Source organism: Berghia stephanieae, chromosome 8, assembly GCF_034508935.2.
Source record: "Berghia stephanieae isolate SIO BIC M18660-M18661 chromosome 8, UCSD_Bste_1.3, whole genome shotgun sequence".
Lineage (NCBI taxonomy): Eukaryota > Metazoa > Mollusca > Gastropoda > Nudibranchia > Aeolidiidae > Berghia > Berghia stephanieae.
This window is the reverse complement of record NC_088367.1, coordinates 29667177-29682480: the sequence shown is the minus strand read 5'-3', so window position 1 is coordinate 29682480 and position 15304 is coordinate 29667177. Positions and strand designations below refer to the sequence as shown.

Below are 15304 nucleotides of genomic sequence, written 5' to 3'. Positions count from 1 at the left end.
AGCCATCAGCAAAACTTTACACGTAGGACGGTACGCCAATTAGGCAATTAATATATTACAATTTTTTTCCGACAGAGTCAAAGCCGTTAACGGCGAGGTATTCATTAATTTTACAAATGAGTACGCCGAAAGAATAAGTAAAGATTGCGCCTTTACCTTGCACTCAACAATTGGCAGCTCAGAGCGGAACTCCAATCCTGTATTTTGTGCAGCAGCTATGTGGTCTTGTGGTATGACACTCTCTTTCAGATCGAAAGGTCCTGGGTTCGAGCCTTTCTCGGCGCATAGTTGAGTCATTGGAAAAGGCTCTTTACTCACATTCGCTCACCGTACTCAGGTGTTAAATGAGTACCTGGCCGTTAACAGCGTTGTCTCTGTCTGAAAAAAAAAGTATAATCGCCAAACAGGCGACATGTCTCGTTCTACATGTTACGTGTTGCTGTTGACCAGGGACCCTTTGTAAAACGCTTTGAGCACGTTTAGTGGATAGTACCCTATATGAATGTTTTACTTTTTTATTTTCTGATCCGAAGGCGAGTGCCATACCCCTAGACCACATAGCTGTAAGTATCTAGTATCTAACAGTCAGTCAACATCCACACCAAATATCAAGACATTTGGTTGAGAAATGAGGAAAAAAAAAAAATAGGCAGAAAATAACCAGTCAAAAAAAAAGAGGTCCTATATCAGAGCTGCCTACTTAAAATGTCAAAAATTCGGAATTTCCAAGAGAAAAAAAAAGAAAAAAAAACAAAAAACAAACTTTAATTGGATTTAGAAATGAAACAATTTGCCCTCAGCATGATCCAAAAACGGTCCAAGGTCCTGAGTATGGGATCTATGGAATTAAACTTTCCTTCTCAACAAGATTTATTGAGTCAATGAGGCAGCAGCCTCTTATGGTTCACACTATTATGTTATGACGATCGACCCAATTAGCAAAGTCCGGTCCGCATTCGTGCACCGTCGCAAACCTGCCTGGTAGCATCGTCACAACACACCTTTCGACTAGATGCTCTGCCGTCTCGGGTTTTTGCCCACAGCGTGGACATATTGGACAGGAAGTTAGACCCCACCGATGTAACGCACTTGCCGTTAAGCAGCTCCTCGACCGAAGCCGATTCGCAGCTACCCAGTGTCTCCTCTTACTAGTATCAAAGCCTGGCAACTTCTCACTAAGCTTAGAGGAGTGTAGGTCCCCGCCCCCACGAGGGATTGAATTCGTCCAAACCGACTTCCATCTCGTCAATGAGGCGAATGCAGTTCTGTAACTAGAGCCAAAAGAAAAAATCGTATTTCTACGAATTTTTCGTAATACTAGGCAGGTCTGAAGGCTATATTGTTTGATGATTTTGTGAAAGAGATGGCTGAAAAAAACAAAAACAAAAACAAGAAATATCCGAGCGAGAACAAAAAGAAAAAGAAATAAATACATAAAGAGAAAGGGAAAAAATAGACCAAACCCCCTTCCCAAAGGAACAACAACAAAATAATAATTTTAAAAAAGAGATAGAAAAAACAAAAAACAAAACAAACCATGACCTGGGTAGCAAAAAACAACAAAAACAATAACTACAACAAAACAACAACAACAAAACAAAAGAAAAACAACACAAAGCAAAACAACAACAACAACAAAACAATAAATAAATATAAACCGCAACTAAAATTAAAGAAAAAAAAATACTCCAAAACAAAAAAAGGAAAGAAAGAGAAATAAAGAAAAGAAAAACATTCCCCTCTAAATAAACAAAAAAAAAAAAAACAAAAAAAAAAACAACAAACCCCCCCCCCCCAAAACAGGCAAAATAAAAAAAAAGAAACCCAACAAAACAAAACACAACTAAACATGACAACAACAACACCCCCCCCCCCCCCCCCCCCCAATAATAAAAGGCCATGAGTCAAGAAAAATGTAAACGGATGCGGAAAATGTGATAATTCCAGCAGGTGTTGGGATTTATGCATTTTGCTCGTGACAGGTGTGGGGGTGTGAACAATACATTATAACATCCCATCCCCTTCTCTCTTTGTCTCCATTATAATACAAGTCAGATTAGAATCGATATATATATTTGACCGATTGATGACACTGTATCAATGCTATGCACTGTACACAAAGAGTTCTTGACCGAATAATGAAATAATCATTGTTTTTGTTTATTCACCTTAACTACGTTATTCTCACACTATATCTCATCCTCAATGTTATATTCATCGTGATTTGTTGACAAAGGGGAAACCCGAAACGTCCACAGAATTTGTCTACGTCTAATGAATTGAAGCTTAGAATTCAATACTTATTGTTATTTTTTTTAAAACCGCATATTGACGTAGTGTGCAAAGTGATATTAGACTCATTACCCAGAAATTAACAATAACAAACAAACAAAAACATAAGTTACTCAACCCATGCTGCCGTAATCTGGAAAAAAACCCATATTTTAAAATTTGGCCAGAAAACTCCTCCTTCAAATATCGATCGATTTAAATGACCCTCATATTCGCAAAAACTTTTAATCCTGGGACTTTGTGAAGTCCCAGGTTTGAGAATTTTTTTTCAAAGATGAGGGTCATTTAAATCGATCGATATTTAAAGGAAGAGTTTCTGGCCAAATTTTAAAATATTATGGGTTTTTCCAGACTACGAAGCATAGTCCACTGTTACTTTAATTGTTAAATTATCCCTTTAAAAAAGATATTATATCTACAGAGCGACTAGTTTAGAGATAAAATATATTAACGATGTCAAATACCGACGTGTAGCCTACTTATTTTCGGGTCAGATAACCCAAATATAGCAGTTATGGTCTCATTGTTTTAATAGAAATACTTTCAATGAAAATGAATATTATCGACTTTCAAAACAAAGACAACACAGGGAAAGGAAAAGGGCCAACAAAAGAAGTGATGAATAAAAAAGGAAAAAAAAAAAAGAAAAGAAAAAGAAGAAAATGTGCTGCTAGATTTCAATATTAAAGGAGCGGTAAATTTACATTAATTAGATATTTGTATTAATTATTTACTCCTACAGATCGGTTTTATGTCTATCATAAATAATAGTAACGACAATATCGATTACACTTCCTGTAGATTGCCCAATGGGAATGAAACAGAACTGTAGGTGAATTTAATGTGAATTCAAATATTTTATTTATGTACACACACACACACACACACACATACACACAAACAACGAGAACCCACTACAACATGTCACGACATAACAACACTAATCACCGCCCAACCAATGACATACTTGGCGGAAGTAAGGACGAAAAAACAACAACATCGAACTCAACTAAAAGAAAAAGCACACTACGGATAATTGCCGACTGACGAAATGGAGGACATAGAAACAATTGTATCGGCAAAAAAACAAAACAAAACAACAACCAAACAAAAACCGTGAATGACCTTATATATATATATATATAATATATATATATATATATATATATAATATATATATATATATATACACACACACACATTACATATTAATGATTGGGGGAGTTAGCTGATTATAATGGCGGATAGATAGAAAACAGGCATCTATGTGACCATTATGCAGAAACATCAATTAAGTCACTCAATCTTAGAGATTTTTGCTACTTTTCAAATTTGGAAGAATAATAATTAAAAATGATCATGTACATAGACAGTTTTATTCAACTATCATTAACATGCAAAAACTAAACACATTAGCTTTGATTCTGCGCCTATAATTTGTCTCATAAAAATGAAAGAAATAGGCATGGGGTAAAAGTAACCCGGGTAAACTACGGATATAGTCGTTGTTAGGGTTGAGTGAGATAATACAGTGGTTCTCAAACTTTTGCACTGGTGAGCCGGTAACAAAATAAACAAACTTTCACGGATCGGAAGCCAAGACAATAATAATTTTTAAATTGCAGTAACTGCTTTATACTTGACGTGTTTTTAAAAATAATCTACCTTTCAAAAGTGAAAAACATTGAATGAACTTTTAACAATTAAAATTACCATCTTATTTTTCTTGTACTTTTCCCGAATGAGTAATATCTAGTGTGACGATGAACATTCGAAGTTGAAAAATCTTTTTCAAGAACTCCTCTCATTGTTTAATTGATTTGATATTAAGATTATTAATAAAATCGCGCAAAATCTACATAAATCATAGATAATCTTTGCGTATGAAAAGAGGCGTTTTAATAAGTAATGATTGTATGTACATAAATCATGGATAATCTTTGAAATATGAAAAGAGGCGTTTTAATAAGAACTGATTGTATGTATATAAATCATGGATAATCTTTGAAATATGAAAAGAGGCGTTTTAATAAGAAATGATTGTATGTACATAAATCATAGATGATTTTTGAAATATGAAAAGAGGCGTTTTAATAAGAAATGATTGTATGTACATAAATCATAGATGATTTTTGAAATATGAAAAGAGGCGTTTTAATAAGAAATGATTGTATGTACCTACATAAATCATAGATGATCTCTGAAATATGAAAAGAGGCGTTTTTATAAGAAATGATTTGAAGTAATGAAAGATGATTCACTTCGAAAACTCGTCCAGAAGTATCTGGGTCAAGGTTTGTTACAAAGGTGAATTTTTACATATTTAATAAAGAAACAACCACACATGTCGTTTAGCAGAGCAGATCAAGACCACATTTCGGTTTAGAAAGAATTAATAATGGTTCACTCACTCAACCCTAACACCGACTATATCCATAGTTTACCAGGGTTACTTTTACCCCATGCCTATTTATTACATTTTTATGAGACAAATTATAGGCGTAGTATCAAAGCTATTGTTCTTAATTTTTACATGTTACAGGTAGTTGAATAAAACTATCTACGCACATCTCATTTTTAATACATTTTTTCCAATCTTGAAAAGTAGCAAAAATCTCTATGATTGAGTGAGTTAACGTGATATTATGCGCTTTGAACACCTGCTTGATATGATGTTTGATAAACTCTCTGTATGTGGGGGAAACTTAGCAGATTTATTTGCAACAATCACTGTAAACGATGTAATGGAACACCCATTTGATCAGCGAATTAATATTATGTGTGAAATCCTGTCACATGTTGTTATGATCGTGTTATTCGTATGCCATCTACAAGCTTTTCTCAAAATATAATCGCTGCAAAGTTGATCGATCACCACACTGGCAGAAGCAGAAATCTAATGAGTGTTCGAGTAATTTTTTTAAGCGAACGCTTCGAAGCCTCAGCGGAGCAAGTGACTAAAAAACTCGAATCCTATGAGTTTTTTCTAGTCCCCGATTAGGCTTTTGCATAGAACTTGACGCTGTTAGGACGTTGACTAATTCGGCTATATACTGCTGGTAAGATCAAGCTCTCTTCACGATGGCAGGTAAGATACCAACAACAAGCACACAAACAAAAGAAATACAAAATAATAAAAAAAAAAACCCAACAAGAAACACAAAAATAAATAAATAAATAAATAAATTAACGCCTGGTACCAGACGCCTGGGTTGTTCTAGTCTTCCATAGGAATAAAGAATAAAAATCCCTTTGGGGATGGACACAGAGATTTCATTTTATTACTTTTATTTTTTTATCATTTTATTTTTTATTTGTTTATCTATTTTCATTTCAACAGAAAATAACTTAAATTAAACACAATTATAGATGCATATAAAAGGAAAATAAATTTTAAACATCAGAGAATACACAAGCAAATGCAGCTACACCACAATGTACGAATGTTCATTAACTGTCATGTACAATGTGTTTGATAAACACTCTTCTGAAACATTTTAATAGCTTTTAAAAACCGGAAATGTCCAACAAAACATTCAACAAAAACACACAAAAAAAAAAAAAAAAGAATAGCAATATTCTACTTAATTGAAAACCATTTTATGGTGGCATAAATTGTACAAAATACAGACTTTATTAGCAGTTGTTTAGTGAACAATGTGGATAAAACACAAATTTACTGACACCGTGGTATAAAATGTAGACTATTGGTTTAAGCCGGCGTGGATCTATTGTGTGCGCCTTGGTTTAAATACTACGTCAATGACTAAAACAAAATGAATGAAATTCAATTTTGAAAGATTTGATTAATAGAAAATTGAATGCATTGTGAGGAAAAAATATCGTAATTCAATTGCTTAAAATATCATTTTAGATAAGTGATAGATTTCATTTTGTTGATACTAATCTTTTAGAGATTAACTTTGTACCTACACAAGCACATTGGCATATTATAATGAATAATCACTATAACCATCAAAATGCAAATAGAGGAAGCCATGATTAAAATAACGATATCAATTTGTCTGGATGAGGAAAATACATCTAATTTCTAAATGAGTTGAGTAACATGGCGTCGAGGTCAAAATCTAGAATCCAAGCTTTATTGTTTTTATTCATTTTAAAGACTTCAATTGAATCTGTCCATATAACGATCTTTACTGATCAATTTCAAAAGTGTTCGTTATAGCTAGGGAATTGACAATTTGGACTGTTCAATCTTATAAATCAGATTATGTTATGACAGTCAATAGTTTCTGTAATGAGGTGACTGAACCCGCACCAAAAAAAAAACAAAAAAAAAAAACAAAACAAAACAACAAAACAAACAAAAACAAACAAAAAAACTCACTAGTTATGAACATAACATACTTTTCAGAAAACTGAAAGTCTTCCCAATTTCTTATAGAAGACTAGAACTCAGAAATGCCATGTTTTTGTGTTTATGATGGCGGATCAATGAAATAAATCAAGCAAGTTTTGTGAACTCATGATCTGTGTCTCATTTCTCGGAATCTCAACGCAGAAAGTTTACTTTGTAGTTGAGACTTCAAAATTATTCGAAGTAGATAACTGCTCTCCATAATTCCATTATTAATCGGATTTTCCCTGTGTAACTGTTTCCTCTTCGTAGGACTTAAACTGACATGGAAAAGAAAACATATTTAGATGATGATGATGATGATAATAATAATAATAATAATAATAATAATAATAATAATAATAATAATAATAATAATAATAATAATCATAATAATAATAATAATAATAATAATAATAATAATAATAATAATAATAATAATAATAATAATCTATGGTTTTTATATAGCGCCTTATCCATTACATCAACAAGCCTTAAGCGCTCAGATCTACGAAGAGTTAAAGGAAAATTCCTAGAATCTGCTGAAAGTCGTCCTGAATGAAGCTCAATCGACGTTGAGAAAATTGAAGATGACATCAAATGATAATATCTTTGGTGAACCATTTCGATTTTTTATGGCCTCATTCCTGACACTGATTGAATGCAGTAATAGAAAAAATAAAGTTGACGTCAATCAACTATTTGCCATTGTATTTAGGCTACTTCTAAGTCAATTCTCTTTAACTGCCCATAAACGAAAAAAAAGTTACTTGCGATTTGTTTGCATGTTACAGTTGTTTTTGCGGGCTGAGCTAGTGCGCATTTTACGTAACCGCATACCATTGCTAATGATTTTTAAAATAACTGATAAAATAATCATCTTTTAACTAAAAAATAAAGAGAATGTGATTCGATAGCGCTTTACATTAGACGTTTGTGGTGTGAACGTTGTGAAAGCATAATATATCGCTACTTTTCTCTGCTATGATGACTGGCACTTAATGCGCATACTGTATTATTACGTCATAAAAGCAGCATTGAAATTAAATAAAATAATCTTCCATGTACAAGTTGTCTAAATCCATGATACCAGCAAATTGTATTAACTATCAATATCTTCGTTGAAAGAATTCGAAATCGCCTTTTACTGCTTAAATTGACACACAATTTCTGACCTCACTACTCCCAGTCCACTGCTTTCCATTGCTAACCTAGGGCAGATTTTTAAATATAAAATTAAAAACGAATATTTGAGTATGGCTAACTGTTTACAATTGACTTTTGCTTGTTAGAGATAGATACTGGACATGGTCCGTTTATTGATTCTTACTGATTGGGGCCATTTTTGACACATGTTCGTTTTGGGGCAGAGGTAAAATTTAAATAAGGGGAAAAATAATGGAATTGGTCGGACAAGGCATGAATATATAATCAATTACTCGAGAAATGTTTGACTGTTTGCTAGAGGATGACTTTTTTGTACAATGATGAAGATGTGATTGTGTTGATAAAATCATTGGCGATGGCGAGACCACAGATTGTTAAATACAAAAGAAATGAGACTCAGGATGGGGCGTACAAGATTCATTGTGAATGGTTCTTATTGGTAATGATCTACTGGTGCTATTTATAACTCAGCCATTTGGGTCGACAGAGATAGACTGTTATCTGAAAAGAGAGTGAAGGAAGATAAATTGAAAAATATTTACAAAAATTATTTTACTTTGGAATTGCTTATAATATAAGTCAAAATTGTAGCTATCTCGATACGTTGGTCCCATGCATCGGCATCTTTTTACTATCTATACTCGGTAATATTAAAGTCATTTCTCGAGAAATAACAATGAAAACATCTCATTCCTTTATAACATTTAGAAAGTTTTGTTTGAGATATACATAATCATCATCATCATTATCATTATCATTATCATCATCATCATCATCATCATCATCATCATCATCATCATCATCGTCGTCGTCGTCGTGATCATCATCAACATCATCATCATCATCATCATCATCATCATCATCATCATCATCATCATCATCATCATCATCATCATCATCATCAATATTAACAACACCATAGTCTAAAGATCCATAAAAAAAAGAACAAATAGCTTTATTTGAATAATAGGGATAGAAAATACAAGTTTGAAAAAATTAAAAAAATAATAAAAAGGAAATATAATCTAAATAGACTTACATCATCCATGAAACCCTTGAACTGTTGAAAGCCAGTGCCCCGTCCAATTTGGAGAGCACACTTGCTTGGAAGGATGGAACCTGACAATGTAAAAGAATTTTACATCGCATGCGATTAATGTTTTTTGTTAAATTTTTAATTAAAAATTATTTTTTATATATCTAGAGCAATCACTGTCTAATGAACTAAAAAAAGGTATTGCAAATAATAACTCATGAAATGCGCTATTATTTTTTTTTTAATTTTCGTCAGAGCGAGATGCTAAGCGGGTACCGACCAGTAGACCTGCCAAATTGAAAATTTTAAAATTCGTAATTTTTAGGAGATAAAAATTGTAATCGCTCAATTTAGCGTTAAAAATAAACAACTTATCCCCCGTAAAATCAATAACACTTCACAATCCTTAAATTATGTAGTCTGGCATCAACTCTCATAATTTTCGATAAGTTTTAATGACTTATGGATGCTCATGAAGTTCTGAAATTGGTACTAATACGAATATACATTTGTTTGTAACTCTGAAATCCCCATTTTCGTATTTGCCAAAAACTTGTCCTTCAAAATCGTCGATTTAAATGACCCCATCTTTCAAAATGGCCCAAATGACTTCGCCTCTTCAAGTACACTCACCTCATATATAAAACCTAATTTTTTATGTCAATGGGAACGCTTTGCTATTTGAGAAACAATACAATTGAACTAAAACAATAACAATTCTTTTATTAATAGTTTAATTTGCAATCCATTACAATTTACCAATTACTCCACCCCACCCATTCCAGAAACATAGATATAATTAAAAAAAAAATACAGAATATCCCTTACCCTCCACCCTTCAGAACATAAATAACAAAAAAAAAAAAAAACAACCCCAAAACTCAAATGAGTTAACACTGTTGTAATAAAAACATTTGCTCCCCACCAATTCGACTTTATATCAAAATGTCAGCGTCATCCCCCCCCCCCCCCCCCCCCCCCCCCCCCCCCCCCCCCGCTTTCCACGGGGTCCCTGGCTAACAGCAACACTTAACATGTAGGATGTGACATGACGCCGGAAAGGCGATATTAATTTCGCGCATGGAGCATCACCCAGTGATGAAAATGCGCGTTATAAATGTCATGTATTATTATTATATTACAGAGACAAACGCTGTTAACGGCCAGGTACTCATTTTACACCTGAGTACGATGAAAGAATGTGAGTAAAGAGGCTTTTCCAAGGACTCAACTATGCGCCGAGCCTCAAGAACACAATGTGTTCTATAGCCGCACACGTTACATATTTCTTACCATTGAAAAGAGTCTGGTACGACACACCATTAACAGAGGCCAGCAATTTGTTCTTGCTTACTTCCATCACAACTTGTTTCCAATCAGTTCCCTTGATTAGAAGTGAAAATAAAAATATAATAGTTAGTTTCACGATATATAATAATAATAATAATAATAATAATAATAATAATAATAATAATAATAATAATAATAATAATAATAATAATAATATATATATATATATGTATATATATATATATATATATATATATATATATATATATATATATATATATATATATATATATATATGTATATAATTTGGCTCGGGTTTGCACAGCTTTCTATCTTCAGATGGGTAATTGCTGATCTGATCACAAAATTTTCTTGCACATAGTTCTGTGCATTTGTACGATTGATATGATATTGCGCGTAAAAATGGTGTATATTTTACTTTAACACATACCATCAATAGGCAAGACTTTGTAAACCCATCATACCACGAACTATCAAACTCGTCGGAACACCGGGATTTATTTTGCTCCGCCTAAACACACACCTTCGGGAATTGGATTAAGGAAAGGTAGAGATTAAGTGAATTATCCGATTAAGCGGAATGAACTGTAATAATAACATGTGACCTGTCGCCTCGTTCCAGTGTTATGTCGTGGTACGATGCCAGATGATGAAATGCAGATTTAAGTCTAAATTGATTGTAAAACTGAAATCCTTTGTTCTTAAGGAAATTATATCATTCCACCCTTTAAATGACAACAATGGCCTCCAACTGAGAAATATGGCGTTCCACTATATCAGTCGTATATGCTGTGCAATCAGCAAGAGGATTAACAGTAAAAAAAAACCCCAACAAAATCTAGGAAAACCCCATCAATTCTTTGTAAAAACATAAACGTTTTGCACCTGTCGCATAAAATGTTTTATTCAAGGATTGCATAATATTTTCGTTCATTTCAATGGCTAAAATATAGGTTGAACAGACGTCGAATTCACCGGCTGAAATAATATTTTTGTGATGCACACGCATACAAATCTAACTAGATAGGGAATCCCAAGTTTGCACAGAATGATCAGAATATATGACTTTAATTCGTTGCAAAAGAAATCTTTGTACAGCTTACTGGTTACGATATTTAATAATCTTACTTTGAGGGGATGGGATAAATGTATTCTTTCATTTTTGTTGAATGCTAACTTTAGTTCATTGCAAAAAAAAAAAAAAAAAAATAAAAAAAAAATAAAAAAATGCAACTTACTGATTACAAAATATGAAATAATCGTACTTTGAGGGGATGGAATAAATGGATTCTTTCATTGATTTGATCAAATTTGTCATTTTTACCACGAGGGAACGCTCACTCTCAAGCTCGTGGTGTTAAGTGGCGCGTTAAAAAAAATAGTTCATTTAATAAATCCAAAGCTGCGAAAGCATTCTAGAATGGACGCTTTTAAGGACAAGTGGGCTATCCTAGATTTTTCGGTTTTAACAATAATTACATAGGGGTCAAAAGTGGGCGTTGCCCAACCCCCTGAAAAAGTTTCAATCATCAATTTAGTTTATTTGCTTCGTTATCGGTATAAACGGCCTTGTGTTTTAACCGAAAATACAATGTGTACGTAAGTTTAAGCGGGCTAACCCTTCAAACATGGCTTCAACACGAGACATGTCGAATTCAGACTGAATGAAGAAAACTCCCCACCAAACAACAATGCCATCATATCGGGTAATGTTTTGCATTTCAATTGTCAGTGTAATGTGTTTAGACGCCTAAAAAATAAAATTTAAGGCATTAAACATGCGTTTAATGAAGGAAAATTAATGTTCCCGTATATTTGATGTTCATATTCACCGAAACAGTGAGACATGTCAATTTTTATGTATAATATATAGATATAATTTAATTTATGTGCAAAGTATTTTTAATAAATTTCTTATGTCGGTGAAAAGCCTTAAAGGGCGTATACTGATTTTAAATCAGATTTTATAAAGCAAAAATACATCGTTATTTTTCAAATTATTACTTTTATATTTGTTGTTATTGTTAATAGTAGTTGTTATGTATTAAGGATGTATGCATACTATGTATTTTTACCGACAATAAATAATTTATTCAGTTCAATTCAATAATGGTCGTTTTATAACGTGTTATAATTCAAGTGCTGTGAGATGTTATGTGTGATTTGTGACTTTAATTCTGTGCTTTTGATTATATTGTGATTCACGATGGGTAAATAGATGCCTTTCGTGTTAGCAGTCTGAAGACGGATGGTTTCGGCGGCTATAATAATATTGATACATATAATAATATGATAATAATAACTTTAACAATAATTATGATAGCATTAATATTATAATAAACATGATAATTAGAATAATAATAAGCTCTTATAACTTATACAGCGTATCTCACCTATCATCGGGTAGAGGCGGCTGAGCGCAATGTATGATTTTAAAATATTTTATAAATACAAATAAAACTGGAACACTTTCCTCTTGGGCGAAAATGTTTCACCCAACCCTGTTCTGAGCCCAAAAACTCGCCGCCTTCAATTCGACAAGTTATTTCTGCCCTGAGTTAACTTATCCCCGTATTTTTCAGCCCTTATACATCCCTAAATGCTCCTTGTAGATTCCTACTACACCCCACAAACGTCTGCCACGTTGCACGTTGTCCTGGACACGTCATCAGGCCAACGACTCCCATCTGCCTGGCATGAGCATTTGTTTTGGGTTGCCCCGTCGACCACGGAGCGAGGGCGATAGGGCGATATTGGAAAGGACGCCTACACATCACCTACCTCTAATCACCCAGACAAAGATAAGAACCTCAACACCAAGACCATTACAACAACAAGGGCCATCATGACAAAATCCTTTTTTTTTTTTGGGTACAGATTTCACCCTTTATTGTTCATCATCATCTAGTCAGCTGATCCTGTGTAGGACGTTGCTTCCCGAACTTTCTTGCGAAACAGATTACGGTTTTCCGCCAGTCTACTTGCTTGAGTTGCTGTCATTCCCAGCCATTCACATATATCTTGTTCCCAGCATCTTGTTGGTCTACCTCTTCGTCTCTTGCCGTCTACCCTTGTCTGCAGAATGTGCTTTTCTAATGATTCGTGGCGAGTCGTGTGGCCAAAATAGTTCAGTTTCAATTTCTTTACAGTTTGAAGAAGAATTGGTGATTTTATTCCGATCCTTCTCAGGACTTCTTTGTTTGTTTGTTTTTCAGTCCATGATATTCTGAGTATTTTTCTGTAGCATGCCATTTCAAAAGCTGTGATCTTTGTGCTCTCTGCTTTGCTGATAGTCCATGCTTCGCATCCATATGTTGCAGTTGGGAAAACAACACTTTTGAGGATTTGATTTTTGTTTGAATATTGTTTATTTATTGTTATTGAAATAAAATTTCAAAACATATTTTCTTCTTAGCGTTAGTCATTGAGAAATCTCCTTTTTGGAGGGGGGGGGGGGGGGGGGGGGGTGTGGAATCAGAATTTAAACTGAGTAGCCTACTAGTGTACCGATTTAGGGACAAGCATTACAAGCTTCTTGTTTCAGGCTATAAAATCAAATATTTAACAATTTACCCAATTTATTTTTCTTCTTCTTCTTCTTCTTCTTCTTCTTCTTCTTCTTCTTCTTCTTCTTCTTCTTCTTTTTCTTCTTCTTCTTCTTCTTCTTCTTCTTTTTCTTCTTCTTCTACTCCTTCTCCATCATCATCATCATCATCATCATCATCATCATCATCTTTTTCTTCTTCTTCTTCTTCTTCTTCTTCTTCTTCTTCTTCTTCTTCTACTCCTTCTCCTCCTTCTCCATCATCATCATCATCATCATCATCATCATCTTTTTCTTCTTCATCATCATCATCATCATCATCATCATCATCTTCTTCTTCTTCTTCTTCTTCTTCTTTTTCTACTCCACCTCCTCCTCCGCCTCCTCCATCATCATCATCATCATCATCATCATCTTCTTCTTCTTTTTCTTCATCAACATCATCATCATCATCATCATCGTCATCATCATCATCATCATCATCATCATCATCATCATAATCTTCTTCTTCTTCTTCTTCTTCATTATGTTGTAACCCTCTTTTATGGCGGATCACTCAACATTGACTAGTACCCGAATACAAGAAAAAATAAAACAAATAAACAAAAAGAACAAACCAAAACAGAAACAAACAAAGAAAATAACACCTTCATATTCACTGACTTTGATAATCTAGCACACAGAAAGAAACATTTCTCTTAAACTTTTGGAAGCATCCTGATTCTGCAGCGTCGGGTGCAGGTTGTTCCAGTCTTTATTGCAGATAAAAAGAATGAATGTTTGTGCTTCTCTGTTCTTGAATGTAGGATGGACAAGTTATGATTAAGCGTCCTTGTTTTAAAAAAATATGAACGGTTTTATTCTTTAACTACTTGAAAAATTGATGTCACAATGAACGTTTTATTACTACGATTATTGCCATTGCTACAATTATTATATCAATACGATAACAAATATAAACTATTCTCATTAAAAGTGTTTAATCTCACCCAATCAGAAATCTAAAGTAATAGGGAAATGAGATATTTCAGTGTCAGGTAGATACATCTCGATATAACATAAGATTGATGTGTTTCACATGCTGTTATGTTGTCTAGTGGCATGACTCTCACCTTCGGGTTGGAAGGTCCTGGATTCGAGTCCCGCTCTCAGCGGCACTTAGTTGAGTCCTTGGAAAAAGGCTCTTTACTTACATTCTTTTACCGCACTCGGGTGCAAAATGAGTAACTAGCCGTTAACAGCGTTGTCTATGTCGGAACAAAAATTGTATTATGGCCTAACAAGCGTCATGCCTTGTCTTGCATGGCTAGGGACTTCTTGTAAAGCGCTTTGATCACGTTTAGTGGATATTGCGCTATATAAATAAATGCTCAAGTTAACCCTCTCCTTACCGACCAGTTTCAATACTTTCCCAAAATGGCAGGCTTACCGAGCAGAAAAATTGATTTTTTAGACTCAAAAAATCTCTCTACTACAAAACAATTTTATGTTCTCATTAATTAAACAAAGATTATTCTTCAAAGTTTGTGATGTACAAAATAAATCTGAGTAAGAAAATAATGTATATTGTGTCGTAACAAATATGACGATTTTG

The 15304-nt window shown here is 33.6% G+C and overlaps 1 protein-coding gene across 3 annotated transcripts in view; it reads right to left on the bottom strand.

Annotated features, from left to right (window-relative positions):
- Positions 1-5639: 5639 nt before the first annotated feature.
- Positions 5640-15304, bottom strand: part of LOC144978483 (uncharacterized) — a 92801-nt gene continuing 83136 nt past the window's right edge. For all 3 annotated transcript variants that reach the window (XM_078924628.1, XM_078924629.1, XM_078924626.1), the window contains 3 exons: positions 10149-10239; positions 8859-8938; positions 5640-8320 (listed from right to left, as the gene is read on the bottom strand). In XM_078924628.1, the coding sequence (XP_078780754.1) occupies positions 8276-8320; positions 8859-8938; positions 10149-10239 (216 nt within the window). In that variant the 3' untranslated portion in view covers positions 5640-8275. The remainder of the gene's footprint in view (positions 8321-8858; positions 8939-10148; positions 10240-15304) is intronic.